Source organism: Clinocottus analis, unplaced genomic scaffold, assembly GCF_023055335.1.
Source record: "Clinocottus analis isolate CAN_PGR_092001 unplaced genomic scaffold, fCliAna1.0.p SCAF_3, whole genome shotgun sequence".
Classification (NCBI taxonomy): Eukaryota; Metazoa; Chordata; class Actinopteri; order Perciformes; family Cottidae; genus Clinocottus; species Clinocottus analis.
Window position 1 is genome coordinate 17,625,879 of NW_027176042.1, and position 15,367 is coordinate 17,641,245.

The 15,367-nt window shown below is 39.6% G+C and overlaps 1 protein-coding gene across 1 annotated transcript; it reads left to right on the forward strand.

The window, feature by feature from the left end:
- Window positions 1–439: 439 nt before the first annotated feature.
- Window positions 440–13,815, forward strand: dctn2 (dynactin 2 (p50)). Its single transcript, XM_068595120.1, has 14 exons — window positions 440–636; window positions 948–1,016; window positions 3,948–4,044; window positions 4,364–4,425; window positions 4,617–4,715; window positions 5,911–6,071; window positions 6,685–6,838; window positions 7,088–7,153; window positions 7,381–7,419; window positions 7,641–7,718; window positions 8,626–8,697; window positions 9,775–9,877; window positions 11,010–11,101; window positions 13,010–13,815. Exons 1-14 carry the CDS (start codon window positions 601–603, stop codon window positions 13,094–13,096), a joined length of 1,215 nt encoding a protein of 404 aa, XP_068451221.1. The 5' UTR covers window positions 440–600; the 3' UTR covers window positions 13,097–13,815.
- Window positions 13,816–15,367: the final 1,552 nt, after the last annotated feature.

The window sequence follows — 15,367 nt, forward strand, 5'->3', positions numbered from 1 at the left end:
AGCGGCAGCTTGTTTTTCCGCCAGAGTGAATCATCTTCTCAGTCGACTGTCTTTGGCCTGTTGATTGAGTTGGTACTGCTCGTACCTTTAGCGCCACCGTGTGACCACTCTGCTGAAATGCAACAAAATAGTTTTAGACAAAAAGACAGAATAATATAGTTTTTTAGGTAAATTAATTTTTAAAATTGTATGAATGCGACAGCCAATATAACAAAAATAATAGTACAATCATGGTAAACGACAGATAGGGAAGTTGTATTGGTCAAACTGAGCGCATGCGTAAAGACGTTCCACTTTCCTGGGAGTGTTTGATTTGTTGATTTTTTTGCGCCGTTGAAGTATCGCCCCGTCTTTCGTTGTAGCGAACACCGCCCGGTCAACCGCTCTTTCATGAAACCCATCGTACACGCCGTTAAACAACCAGCGTGGTGACGTCACGATATCAGCCTGAAAGCATCCGCCGGCTGAGAGACAGTTGGCTCAGCTACCGTTAGCTTGTGTGAACCACTTCATTTAGTTAATCGACCATTAGCACATTTTAAAGAACCCTTGTTGTATTCCATCGTTGTTCATTGTTCTCGTCTTTGCTCTTTGCTGAAAATGGCGGATCCCAAATACGCAAATTTGCCAGGAATTGTAAGTGGCTCATGTTAGCAGACAGGTTAGCTTGAATGCTACTAATAGCACCAAGACGTGACAGCTGAGCTAGACAACGTCCCTGCTGTTTACTTTGTTGTGTCCGATTGTTTTGCAAATACGAGACAGCAAGCGTTAAAATGATAGATTCTCTGTGGTAACATGTTCAGTTAATGTGTCTTGTGGTACCAGTTACCAAATAGCAAGCTACGGCTCGTCACTCCGTGTTGTTGGATGGGCCGGGGCGTTGGCCAGACTAAAGACGGGATGTTTTATATTTTAATATGATGTTTACCTGACTGTTTCATTAGGCCTTTAATGAGCCGGATGTGTACGAGACCGGCGACCTTCCAGAAGATGACCAGGCTCAGTTTGAGTCGGTAAGTGGACGTTTTTCTATTGACTGGATTTCTCCGTTTGCGGTTTGATTCGCTGCACTTTAACCGAACTAACGTTAGAAAACAAGTGTTCAATAAGAGTTTACTCTTGTTATAACGGAGAATACACTTCTTCACTGCGCATTATTTACTGCCACCATTACACGTCTATAACCACGAAATAACTAACGATTGAACTCTCTAATCGTGCCTCAACAATCTCTATCTGTCTAAACTGTGTCACCGCATTTGTGCTCTCCTTACAGATAAGTAAGGGAAATGAGTACAGAAGAGATTTTTTTTTTTTTAAAGAAGTCCTATGCAACACCATTATCGTTTAAGATAACAAAATCTACTGTGGATGTTTATATAGATGTCATGAAGGTGGTCTTTTGACTCTATTCTATAAAAGTCTATTCTCACTGCCCACCAACTTTTACATTAAGCAGAGTTAGTGGTTGCTTTGCTAGAGTACAGTCTTTTTCGATAGTGTATTGCTATGCTGTACAGTTTACTGACCAGCTGAGTGAATCCTAATTGGCATTTTCCCTTCCATGTTTCCACATTCGTTCTTCCCATACCCTTGCCCTTGTTTTGACTCCCCCATCCCTCCTGGGATCCTAGTTTGTACAAGTAAGACTGGCTCCATTTTACTCTAAGTGAGCTAAATGCCATGCTTTTGATGCATGCATTTTTAATCTCATGTCCACTTTTCCTTCCTCGTAATTGATTGGGGTGAAATGAGAAATAAATTGATTAAGTGACCCTTTTGTGCCCTGTTATTCATGAATTTCCGATTATTTTGAAGTGCAAGGAATTGATTATTTTCCTCCTACTTGTGTTACTCAAGTGAAACTCTTTTAAATGATCTTGATGGGTCTTCAGCACAGCAACACTTCAATTACAAAAGTGTTCATTTCTTTTCTTGTTTTTAACCTATCATCATGTTCTAACAGTTGCTTCCTGCCTAACCACACTATTTTGACTAACAGAATGTTTTAAAGGCCCCTATAGGCTGCAATAACTTCTTGAAGGTTAATTGGTACATTTCATGTCATGCTTTGAAAAAATGGCCATACTCGCGTTTACATACACACATACATTTTTTTTAATTGAGACACATCAGAATGTTTGATAAATTCCTGGTGAATCCGAGCATAAATGATAAATGTAATCAGAAGCTTGCATTAACTTGTGCAACGCTTCTGCAGCCAAACAAAAGACACACTTTGTCTGTGGTGCTGCTAATTAATTTAATGTTCAACAAAATATTCTTCTTAGCCAGAGTTCCACAAACTTCCTTTATTTGACCTATATATTTACTTTATTCAAGTATGTTGCGTTGACTAGTGTGTTCTACATCATGTTGTGTAGAGACGCATTGCTTTGTAATACTGAACTTGTAAATTAGGGCCCAAATTTCTCATAATGTCAGACCTTTGACGCAAACTTCCGTGGTCACCAATACCCTAAATCTGCCATCGATGGATATTTCTCGCAGTGCTATCTTAGACCTCATTATTTAATTTGAGACCAAAATCACTTTGTGTATAGGGGCCTTAACCTGGATGTACATCATTAACAGCTTTGGTTTAGTCTTGCATATTAATTTAGGATAAACAGCATGATATTAAGAAATAACTCACCCTGATAAATTATTTATGATAGATTGCAATTTCTCTAACATGACTCCCACGTTACCCTTATTCTGTCTCATGGACTGTTTTTTAAAACTCAACCTCCTCTATCCAGAGCATAATGTTTTGAGACCCACAAAGCCCTCCATGAGAGCATATGGTCACATTGCATTATAAAGGGCAGTATGGTATTAAAGGAGAACGTACATTGCGTACCATCTGACCCTAAATCGGGAAGAGAGAAAGAACTGGAGACATAAGCAGTCGTGTCTCCAGGGATTTTAGCAGCAACTCTCAGAACACTGCGTTCTTTCTTATCTTTCCCCGACCCTGGCCAACTGTTCCTGTTGTGTGCATGGCATGTGATAACCACATTAATCTGTGTTGTCTCTCTCTCTCTCTCTCTCTCTCTCTCTCTCCCCCCCACCCACTTTTTTTCTCTCCCTCTGCTCTTCCGTTACTTTCTCTAACTCTCTTTGGAAACCCAAGGAGCTGGTAAGAGCCTGACTAACTCTCCTCCTCACCCTTCCTCCTCCTCCCTTCATCTGCTTAACTCGTGTGTTTTGTGCTGTTTAAAAAAATAAATAATAATCTAAATGTGAACCTAGACTCATGTCACCTATCTGTATGTGTCAGTGGTGTTTTAATCCTACCTTTGCCTTGAGTTCATCATAATTGATCACGTTGAAGTTCTGATCCAATTATGCACGTTTTTTTTGTGCTCCCTAGAATCACTAATCAAACTGTCATTTAGAAAAGAAAGTTTTTGTGGCTTCCAACTTTTCATTTACGTAACATTGATTTTATCATATACATGATTAACACATTTTAATAAAGAATGAAACCTTTTTCAAAGAAGGTCTTAAAAGTCTACAATCAAGCCAAGAGAAAACTCTGTGATGACTGTGATACACATAATGTTGCCTGCTGGTACTCTAAATTTTGCTGTAATAATCTAACTCTGGACAGCCCCAAATTGTTATGGCTATGAAGCTACTGCAGATCTTCATGATTCATGGCTACAAAGGCTTTTATTATCTTTGGGTGTGTAATCTTTCTAAGTCATAATAAGCTCCTTGACTTAACCACGTAATTCATTTTCTTTTAAATAATATTTCAGGGCAATGATCAAACAAACATATTTTAAGTCGAGCTTGGTCTTCAAGACTTATGGCTCACTTGCTCCATAAGCCAACACTATTTTTGTTTAAGTCTTTGGTTTCTGTAAAGTCTACATGTCCTTGTAAAGATTTGTTGATGTTAATTTTACTTTATTTCCTGATATTCTCAATGACAGGAGGAGCTCTGCAGTGACAGCGTGGAGAGGATTGTGGTCAACCCCAACGCAGCCTACGACAAGTTCAAAGACAAGCATGTCAACACCAAGGGGCTTGGTCAGTTCACAGTGGATCATAAATCACAATTTACTATTAACTTAAGTAACGTTTTAAGGTAAAACAGAACGGTAACATCACCTTTTTAGTAAATATAGTACATGACTAAAAATATAACTGTCCAAAAGCTACATTATCATACATTTGAATCAACACAATCTCTTCTTAAAAATTATATTGTAATATATTCTTCCCGAAGGTATGATTTATTACAAGACTGTTGCATTACACTGCATACGTTAACGGACTTTGACTTGACGACCAATCTGATCTTTCTTCCTTTTTGATTTTTAACAACCCATTTCTCTCATTTTTACAGATTTCTCAGACAGAATCAGTAGAAGCCGAAGAGTGGGCTATGAGTCAGGAGAATTTGAAATCGTGAGTAACTTTTTATTTGGCAGAAATGAATTACTTCCTTATTTGTCCTTTTTTAAAAACATGTTCCATTTGAGGTGAACAACACCATTGGGATTTTTATTGCACTTGATAAAGTCAAGCGTCTGCTCTCTTTATATTAGACTTACTTTGCTGTTGTGCAATGTTCACAATCCTCTCTCCTCTTTGTTTAGCTTGGAGAGGGCTGTGGAGTGAAGGAGACCCCCCAGCAGAAGTACCAGCGCTTGGTGACCGAGATCCAGGAACTCACTCAGGAGGTGGATGCCATCCAGGTGAACTGACAGCGAGACACACGCATGAGCTCGAGCACTACTCTCCCTTTCCCACAGGACTTGGCAAGGAATGGCACGCTCTGATTATCCAGCCTTTAGCTAGCAGTCTGCACACAGATTCAATAGCTGGTCACAAAGGGTCTTTTCATCCGCTCTACTCCTTGACCACATCATCATGGGAGGGCAACCTTTTAGTTGGAACCGTTTCAAAGGTGGAATATTTATGTCCAATTCACACTGTTGCACTACAGACCTGAGCTTTGTACGGTGTGTGTGCACTGAAGCCCTAAATGAACTGAAAATGAATTGATTAAAACATAGTCCGAGAAATTGCTTTTCAGACTTAGAAAGACACCGCAACCCTGAAACTAATTAAACCTTTGGTGTCATTACCTTGGATACTCACAAGGTAGAGTCTGCTGCTCCATGAGTCCAACATCAAATTCAACCTGAATTGGCAGTGTTTGTGATATAATCCATGGGTTTTACCTCATGCAGGTCATGCTGCCAGAATATGCAGCCTGCTTCTGTGTTTCAGTCTCTAAATTTGAACTTGTGAGTAATTGGAGTAATTGGCTCACTCCAAATTAAAGTGTGGCCATTCATCAGGGTGAATGTATTGATAGGAAAAGTAATCTGCATGCATAGGTGTGATCATGCTGTAATTTAAAGAGCAGATTTATTGAGAATAATTCAATGTCAGGGTTTGATGATCGTGTGCTAAAGGATCGCAACAGAAATCGTACTGCATGTCAAGGATGTAGCTTTGTTATTAAAGAAATATTCTCTTTATTTTCAACCTGTTATTGTATTATAGTTTAGTATGCGGGTCAAAATCATTGTCAACGTGCCGCCTCTGTTATAGATGTTCGGAAAACCAGCAAAACAAACAGAAAACACACAAAATAGCCCTCTGTATTTAGTGATTTCATTTGTTTCCCCTAAAATATATATCCCATGCAGGAAACTACACTAGCTAACCCAAATTCAGGTTAAAAAAAACTGGAATGTCTGTAATTCTGTTTTACTGAAATATGATATCAGAACAAATGCAATTTCCTAGTGAAAGAGTGAATGTTTCCATATGCAGTATGTTTCATATATCTATTTGAATTTACCTCTACCTTGTTGTTCGAACAGTCACTGCTGTGTAGAACTCAGTTGCTCAATGACGGTGGTGTTCATTTGCTTCCAGTCTGCCACAAAGGAAACCAATGCAGAGGAGCGCCTGACCCCGGTGGTGCTCGCCCAGCACGCTGCCCAGCTCAAACAGCAGCTGGTTTCTGCCCATCTCGACTCCCTGCTGGGGCCACATGCACACATCAATCTGGCTGACCCCGATGGAGCACTAGCCAGGTGAGCTGGGGGGCGAGACAATAAAGAGGACAAACATCTGAAAGCTGATGGTAATCAGAGTCTTGCAGAGTTATGAGGTAGTAAGCAGGGAATAGATGGACTGAGGGATAAGAGAAACGGTAGCTTGAAGATATAGGCGTCAACAATATATGGTCGGAGGGAAGAGCAGCGGATTTACTTCAAATGAGCACACTATAACCCAGATATAAGGAGTGAGAGAGTAACAAGGGCAAGACCCCTCCAGAACTCAGCATAGTGTTACCTGGGGAGCAAAAGAACTGACAGATTATTGAGGAAGGCATATTTAAAATTGGAAGAGAGAGATTCCCACGAAGGCCAGAGAGAGTATGAACACATACAGTAGTGACATTTCAGTCCACAGCTTTGTCCAGAAGATGGAGAGGTAAAGAGACTGTGACACGAGAGAGGAGGGGAGTAAAAAGAGATAGACGGCTTTAAAGGGATCCGAGCTTACCTTGACCTTGCTGTTTACAACAGAGCGTGAAAAAGCTTTGGAGTAAGAGAGTGGGAGGGCACAGCAACACATGATATGAGCTGATAACAATATTGAGCATTTAATCCTTTTGTGTCTCCCTCTCCTTCCTTCCCTCAGGCGTCTGCTTACCCAGCTTGAAGTGGCCAAGGGCAACCGTGGCAGCGCCGCGGGGGACAGCAAGGCGGCGGTATCCGCTAAAAGCCCAGATGGAGTGGTACTCTACGAGCTGCACAGCAGACCAGAGCAGGAAAAATTCAATGAATCTGCCAAGGTAAAGTGTAAAGGGAGGTGGAGGGAAGCAGAGGAAAGTGTCTGGGATGAATGCACTTGTGAAATGCGCGAATGTTGATCTGCTCGACGCCTTTTTGTTTTCATTCTCGTGAGAAGAATGTCAGAATATTTAATGGTAAATAAACGGGACAAAAGGCTTGCTGTCTGCCTGCGTGCGTGCACGTGTGGGTGTTTCTGTGTGATGCTGTTGTCACTACCAGCCATGTGTTGCCTTGTTCGGTCCCTGTAGATGGCGGAACTGGAGAAGCGTCTCGCTGAGCTGGAGATGGCTGTTGGCTCAGGATCAGACAAGCAGGTACACACACAAGGTCTTCACGCACACATCCTCTCTAATGCTTTTCTCTCTCTCACATTAATTCTGTTTATCTTATTCTCTCTTTCACTCTCACACCAGTAGAATTTCATGCTCCTGTTGCCGTGTAACTATCCACTTATAGAAGCTGAAAAAAAATCTTACACTTGATTTATGTAAATTATGGCTTCATTCCTTCTTGTATTTAATTTCCCTTCTTTGTGTTGCAGGGACCTCTGAGTTCTGGGGTACAAGGATCCAGTTTGATGGTAAGAAGTCAAGCAAGTGGAGTTTGTGTCTGTATTCATAAGTTTGTGTATCTAATGTGCAGCCAGAGAACTGGGTCATACTTCAAAGATGAATGACATCAGTTCCTCCAAGTTTGTTTATTGTTGCTGTGCCAGTAGCAAGAGAAGAACACTGTTTTTTTCCGCACGCTTCTATATAACTTGGGTTTGTGTGTGTGTGTGTGGTTGTTTGTTTGAATCAGGCCACTATAGAGCTCCTGCAGGCGAGGGTCAGCGCACTGGACTCAGCTACTCTGGATCAAGTGGAGGCCAGACTGCAGGTAACTAATCAGCACACAGCACGGCATTCTTATTCACTCTTCATGTTTCCCAAAGGAACTTTGTGTTTTAAAAGAAATATGTTGTTTTGCTGTGTTACGGGAAGACTTCTAAAACAAGCTCCATATTTCATCTATTTGCGTTCAGTCCGGTTGAGATGGTGCAACAGCTAACCCAGCAAAGCCAAAGCTTATTAAAAACGTATTACACATTGCGTCTTGTGTGTCAAACAAATGTTCAAATATAAAATAAGATATAGATCACAGCCCTTCCTCTGACTGTGTGTATGTATTGATATCTAGCTGCAGCTTGCCCGCTAAAAAGAATCAAAAGGCACATAAGAAAGTTTCGGAGTCATTGTAAAGTTTTCTTTGTGGTGTTCTTTGTGGGCGACTGTGGCTCAATCGGAGGATTGACGGTTCGATCGCTGAGTCCGCTAGCCCATGTTGATGTGTCCTTGAGCAAGACACGTAACCCCACAATTGCTCCTGTAGCTGCGCCTACGGTGTATGAGTGGTTGATGATAATGATGTGGCGCCTTGCATGGAAGCGCCTCCCATCAATGTGTGAATGGGTGGATGATGTCCTGTAGTGTTAAAGCACTTTAAGTGGTCGGAAGACTAGAAAAGCGCTGTACAAGTACAGGTCCATTTTCTTCTTTTTGGACGCTGTAGATCTTCAGCTCCACACACTCTGGGAAGAGAGAGAGGAGGTGGAAGGGTGCGGGGGGGTTTGAATATTGATAAATACTTGAAGATGTATTTGTATCTTTTTAAATATTTTGTGTCAATTTACCACAGTATTAATATTAATCTAATTTATGCATGTCTTTTTTTCTGTAATGTATCTGAATGCCTCCAAAGCGGTACACAAAAAGAATAAATTACTTTTATTCTCTCTCCCATTTAGAGTGTCCTTGGGAAGATGAATGAAATCGCTAAACACAAGGCAGCGATTGAGGACGCCGAGACACAAAACAAGGTTTGTAATCATCCCCGCTGTGCTTATTGAGCCGCGCAAGCTAAGTGCAGTAATTATCTCAGATGCTTTCACTCAACGTTACCAAGCACTTTAAGATACAAAAACAGCTGGAAGATTCCTACAATCATAAGTGTTTAGTGTGTATCAGGAAACCATATAATACAGTAATAATCTTGCTAGTTCAGTCTTAGTGGCGAGATATTCATTTGGAAAACGTTTGCTTGCACACAAATAGACCGGCAGCCAGTAGCAACACATGTTAAATGTGAATGTAGTGCTGTTTTTAAACAAACAGCTGGCTCAGCCTTGAAGCAGTCGGAGGTAAACCAAAGTTTTATCACCAGGTTTTTTTTTATTGATTGTTTTTTGGGGTTTTTTGGACTCCGCTGTGAGATCTGCAGGATTTTCAGGCAACAATCTTGTGTGTCTTTGGCATCAATTGTTCTAAAAGTGCTATACGCCTAAAAGGCCAGTAGAGGGCAGAGCATGTTTATTATATGACTATGTTGAATGACAAAGTCATGCAAAGATGTTTATTTTTGATACATTAGGTTATTTCACACTGCTGTTTGAGTCTTTGAGAAACTGTAATGTACTGTAATTGCAATATAGTAAACTGGTTTTAATTTAAACTTTAATTTGTATATTCTGTAGTTCCAATTCTAAATATTTAGTAGACCCAATTGTAAATAGTCATGCTCTCTTTTTATTGCACTCTGTTTTATGTTTATCGTTAAATGTTTATTGTTAAATGTTATGCACCTCCCGCCAGGACAAATTCTTATTGTATGTGTAAACATACTTGGCAATAAATTCTGATTTTGACTTCATTACTATTTAAAAAGAAAAAAAAAAGAATTTAAAAACTTTGTGAGATGACGTCATGAGACCCCCAACAAAACAGGTGTAAGTCTTCAGCCATGAAAGGTTATGTTTTAATGTAAGTAATTCAGCTCATTATAATATATGCTAGAATCTTTTACAGTACACTAACTATTGCAAATCTGTGACCTTGGGTTATTTTAGCTGGCGGGTTTATCTCGTTCTTAAATGTGCTCGTATGTGTTTACCTGTCAGGTGTCGCAGCTGTATGACGTGGTGCAGAAGTGGGATGCCATGTCCACCTCTGTACCTCAGGTGGTGCAGAGGCTTGTCGCTGTGAAGGAGTTGCATGAGCAAGGTAACACACTGGAACAGAAACTGGTCTACAAGCTGGCAGACCAACACTTTCTGTGCGTCCTCGCATAACTCTCAGCCATGAGACAATATTTGTTTTCACTTCTACACAATAACATTATATGAATGTCGCAGTGGATAGTAATTCGTTCATATTGCTATTATAATAATAATATTGCTCAAGGGGCAGATTTCCCCCCAGTAAGGATCATAATAATGAAAACTTTTGTAATTTATGTTCTGTTCTTTTATGTGAGAGGAAAAGAACCTTGAAATGACACCCATGGGAGTTCAAGGAGAGGATGTATGTAGGTTAGTAAGAGGGCGGGGAGTGGCATTACACATTCAAAATATGTAGGGTGTAGCTGCAGAACATAACGGGGTGTGAACCCGGATCACGTTTCTAGCGGCATCTGTGAAGTAAGTAATATGCTGCCTGAAAGATTTGCATTTGCAATGGGGACGTCTTGAGTGGGAGACAAAAGAAGAAAACTAAGCAAAAATAGGATTCAAACGGATAATGGAATTAGCCTAAACCATGCCATTCTATTATAACAAAGGGCAAAAAATCAGTGAAAGGGAGTCTCAAAATGGTAATAGAATTAGACTAAATCTAGCAATACTGTTAAACATCCCTTCAGGGAGAAAGAGATGCATGATATTATATATCACATTATCATATTTTTATTATTTAGCACATGAAAGCAGAACCTTGGCATTATTAGATTATATTGATAATTCATTTCTGGGCGCTGAAAGAGGTCATTTATCATCCAGAATCACTTTGCAGCAATCTGTCACAGTCTGCAGCGAAAGGGATCTTAGCCCAGTGGGGTTTAGCTCCACTGATTTTATTTTCCTCTCCTGATCGTTCTTTACCAATGAAGGCACCGAGTAAAAGAAAATATTGTTTAATCTTTCTAGTCTTTCAGTCATTCATCAGCTTCAGATCATATTTGTCTTTACTCAGCTTCACATTGGCTGAGAACAAACACAACATTGCATTTCAAGCATTTTTTTTTTAAACCAGAAATGTGTAAATTGGAGAACTAATCCTTCATCTATTTGCTTCTTCCTCCCTCTCTTTTTCATTGCCTCTCAATTTCACCTCATCCAAACTCGATGGTGTCTCGTAGCCATGCAATTTGGCCAGCTGTTGACCCACCTGGACACCACTCAGCAGATGATCAACAACTCCCTGAAGGACAATAACACTCTGCTAACACAGGTAGGAAGTTTGAAGATCCATTAAACATTTGGGGAAATGTACAAGGCCAGTAGCAGTGCTTCGCTTGTCTCAATGTTTGGGCCACACAAAAAAAATTCAGACAATGGACAAAGCTCTTTCTGTATTTGAACAAATAAACTGCATCCTTTGAGGTAGAATCTTAGGGAAACCGTGCGCTTACCTTTGTCTACAGAAACTTTTTCACAGATTGAAAACGGTAGAGTTAACAAATAACTTGACAAACTCAACCACTTAGCAATAAGCTGTTAAATGTCCTTTCATACACTTCAGAGTGTGTTTTTATAAATGCAGCTTTTCATAGCTGAAAGTAAGAATCTAACAAAGTGCAACGACCCATAAGAAGGACTGAGGCTCTCTAAAGAGTTGTGGTTCGATGGACAGAACAGTGCCTTGGCAAGTTTTTATTTTTGTTGAAGCTTCCAATGTCAGAACATGTGTGATCTCTCTCTTCATACACGTGTTGTGTTCTGAAGTAAGGTATCCTTTGGCTTTGAGAAGGTTGTTAAATCTGGCATTGACATGCATCACAGGAAGGTCTTGTATATCCTCCTGGAAGAACACTTAACTCCCTGTGAACGTTACTGTACAAATCCATGACAATTACGGAAATATGTTTATAGAGTTTCAACTAATGATGAGTTGAGATTAGGGTTGCAAAATTCCGGGAATATTCAAAGTTGGAAACTTTCCACGGGAATTAACAGGAATTAACAGGAATAAACTCGAAATTTTGGGGTAATTTAACTGTATTTACCTTGTCATAAGCAGACATGCATGCAAACATTGATAATACAACTTTTAAAAATTACATTTTTGACCTTTTTGACATTTTGTGAGTAGAACTTTATTCTTTCATCAAACAACGAAAACATGAACGTTGAATAAAAAAAGGTGAATCCCGTATGATCACCACCCCCCAACACAAATTTCTTTTTTTAGTGATTTCTCCTGAATCCTTTCAGGTCTAAATGCTTTCTTCCTGGACCTACATGAACTAGTTCAGCTCATAGTTCATAATTCAAAAATTTGAACTAAGTTCGCAGCTCCAAAAAATGAACTAGTTCAGTTATTTTTTTCAATATGTTGCAGCTATAATTGAAATCTCTATCTGTCTGCAATACCGCTCTTGGCCTCTACGCAACTCAGCGCTCTCACACTCTCCAGGCGTCAGGCTGAAACATTCAGACGCAACACTGATGACAAAAACGTTTAAAAACAACAGAACGTTTTATGTTTGCGTTTATGTTCTCAACTACATTTAAGTTCCCTGTAATATGCTTTTGCAAAAAAACGCAGGCAAATTTTATTTTTTCAAAATTCCCGAGCCAAAATTCCCGTGGAAAGTTTCCGGAAATTTACCGGAAACTTTCCGCCCCTTTGCAATCCTAGTTAAGATATTCATTATTTTGTTCAATCATTGAATCAATGAAATGTCAACAATGACACTTTTTTTTGAAAGCCTATTAGTATAAACCTATTGACTATTTGTTCCAGCTATAATATTTATTTAATTAACCAGTAGGTATTTATTTTCATACCCAGAGGGGAAGTCTTCAAATATCTTGTTTTGTCTGATGTAATAGAAAACAGAGAATCAGTGAATGTTTGGAATTTTTGCTAAAACTACATTTTCAATTGATTAAATTGATTTAAAGTTGTTTTCTCGATCAATAAATTGACCAATAATCTTCTTTCCGATCTGACAACATTCTCCCTTCTGTAATCACTGTTGATTTGCATTATGCCTTTTGGCTCTACCTCCTCAGATGCCATTTTTTTCTCCTTTTTTTAAAGCTCTAATCCGCTCTTTCCTCCTTACAGCATCAACTTCACTTTGATTTCTTTCACCTTTTACTAAACATGTTTGTGTCCCCTCTTCTCCCAAAGGTCCACGAGACAATGAAGGAAAATCTAGGCGCTGTAGAAGAGAACTTTGCTGCACTAGACCAGAGGATGAAGAAGCTCTCCGAATAAGCGGTCGCAGACTTTGGACCGGTCCAGGAGAAGAGTGTAGAACATGGACAAATGTGAGCTGGCTAGAGGTCACAGAGAAGCGATTTGGGGGTTAACTCTGTCCTTTCTGGTCGTCTCTCTCTTGCGCGCTTCTTCGTCTCTGCCTTTTTTTACGAAGTGGAATGTTAGAAAGATGGAAAAGACGGGATAACAAACAAAACAAAAGGAGATAAAATGTTCTTGTTCTCTCTCCTTTCCTCTTCCTTTCTCTTGCATCAAATCGATATCAACTGAAAACACATTTGTCCACTCTATACATGCCACTGATTGCAGTTCCCTGTTTTTATCATTAGTATTAAACATAAGAAATTACTCCATTCCTTTCAAACTTTGTACTGTATACTCTGATCAAATTAAATAGATCACAGGAATGTTGGTTTGATGGAGCACACGTTAAAGATGTTGTCAACTGTAAAAAAAAAAAAAAAAGAAAAAATCCAGATTGTCGTCTTCTAGCACGTTTGTGCGGTTGTCAGGGCCGAGTCACGGAGGGAAAGCTTGTAAATATGCCTGTGTCCCTTTATTGTTTCTTCCTGCTCAGTCGCTTGTAACTATATTATTATGACTGAGACCAGACACCACAGACAAACTTTTAATCTGCTTTGTCATTGCCTAAAAGTCAACTGTATTGTACATCTGTGGTCATGGGAACGGATCAATAAAAAATGCGATAAGCTTGCCACCTTTTTTATTTCATGAGATAAAGATTTTTTATTTATTTATTTTCATCGTTGAAATAGGTGCCCACTTCATACTCATTTGGTTGAATGGGAAATATACATAAATGGGATTACTGTATTAATCACACCGACTCACTAAAGCTAATGGATCAAACTGAAGTCTTTACTTTTGTCGTGGTTATAGAGCGTATGGACGTGTCCTGGCAGAGCCCTGAATTATTATGCAGATGAATGTAGTGGATGATGCAAGGTTACATACTGATGTTGAACAAGTTACCAGCACCTCATCAGCTGTTCCTCTTGCTAAATATTACCACTTGTCATGTCGAGCACAATTCAGAGAATGAAAAATGAGAAAATTTGCCATCCTGATTTAAATTTAAAATGGTAGTATTTTATATCTTAAAATGAATAGGAATTTGTGGTTTCTTCATTCTATGGAATTGTTATGCCTACGTGTAACACTGGGTGGCAGCATAACATCTATTAATAAAAGGTCAAACATTGTTTTCAGCTTTCAAAGACACTACTAAATATACACTCCATAAGACAGAATTATTCTGACGTACTTTAACATTTTTTTGTCACATCAAGTCTCCTTGTGGAAATACATCCCGTGACTACGGGATGTAGTCGAAAAATATGTGTTTTTAGTATGCGACGGAAGATGTCAACACTTTCTGCTGTCCTGATGTCAATGGGGAGCTCATTCCACCATTGAAGAGCTACTCAGATACTTTGTCTTTTTCATAGTAAATCAACACAAGGCACTTAGTGATTTTGTCTCAGTTCAACCTCAAATCCATCTGGCACTAAGCAGCTTTACAACAAGCTTGATGTCAGGTGATGGGATTAGTGAGAAGGCCCAGACAGGAACATACAACAGGGCAAGGATCAGGTGTTTCTGATGAGTCATGCATCCACAGCAGCTCATGTGAGTTAAGTAGCTGCCGCTCATATAGCCACCACAAGTTCACTGAGTTGCCAATAAAAACATGTAAACCAGAGGCCATTTTCATGATAGAAACCTCTGCTATGATGCGTGTGATTCCTCCTCTGCTATAACTGTCTGTCATAGCTGCATAATATTGCCTGCGTTGCATCTTTTTTTATATTACAGAAAAACGATTAGCTGCTGAGTAGCTTTCTGTTTCCCTAACGGAGGGGGGAGTTCAACTCTGGGCTGCTTGGACATTGGACACCAAGTGTGACTTGCAGGAAACACGATCCAGAGCTTCAATTTAGAAGGGAATGCCCCAGATGAGTCCAGAGGTATACTGTATATATCATGTTATACTGCATTTGTCCTTCTATTCTGGGTGGAAGATTTGGTCGACTCAGGCCCACTGATTAACACCCATTTAAACACTTATAAACAAAGTGAAGATTACCAGGAGGTCCGCCCAGAATTATGTTAACACTGAGCAATTACAATTACACTTTAGACCCCGGCTCTCCATGTGGCCCTGAATAGGAACAAGGGGAAAAGCACAAAGGAAAAACACAAGCTCTGTTAACAAAACAGACAATTTTACATTTTACGAATCCAAAC

Excerpts from the sequence above, each read along its gene's own strand:
- dctn2 (XM_068595120.1), top strand. The coding sequence starts at position 601 with ATGGCGGATCCCAAATACGCAAATTTGCCAGGAATT. Across the intron at positions 637-947 it reads ACGCAAATTTGCCAGGAATT|GCCTTTAATGAGCCGGATGT; the intron begins GTAAGTGGCTCA and ends CTGTTTCATTAG. Across the intron at positions 4,716-5,910 it reads AGGAGGTGGATGCCATCCAG|TCTGCCACAAAGGAAACCAA; the intron begins GTGAACTGACAG and ends ATTTGCTTCCAG.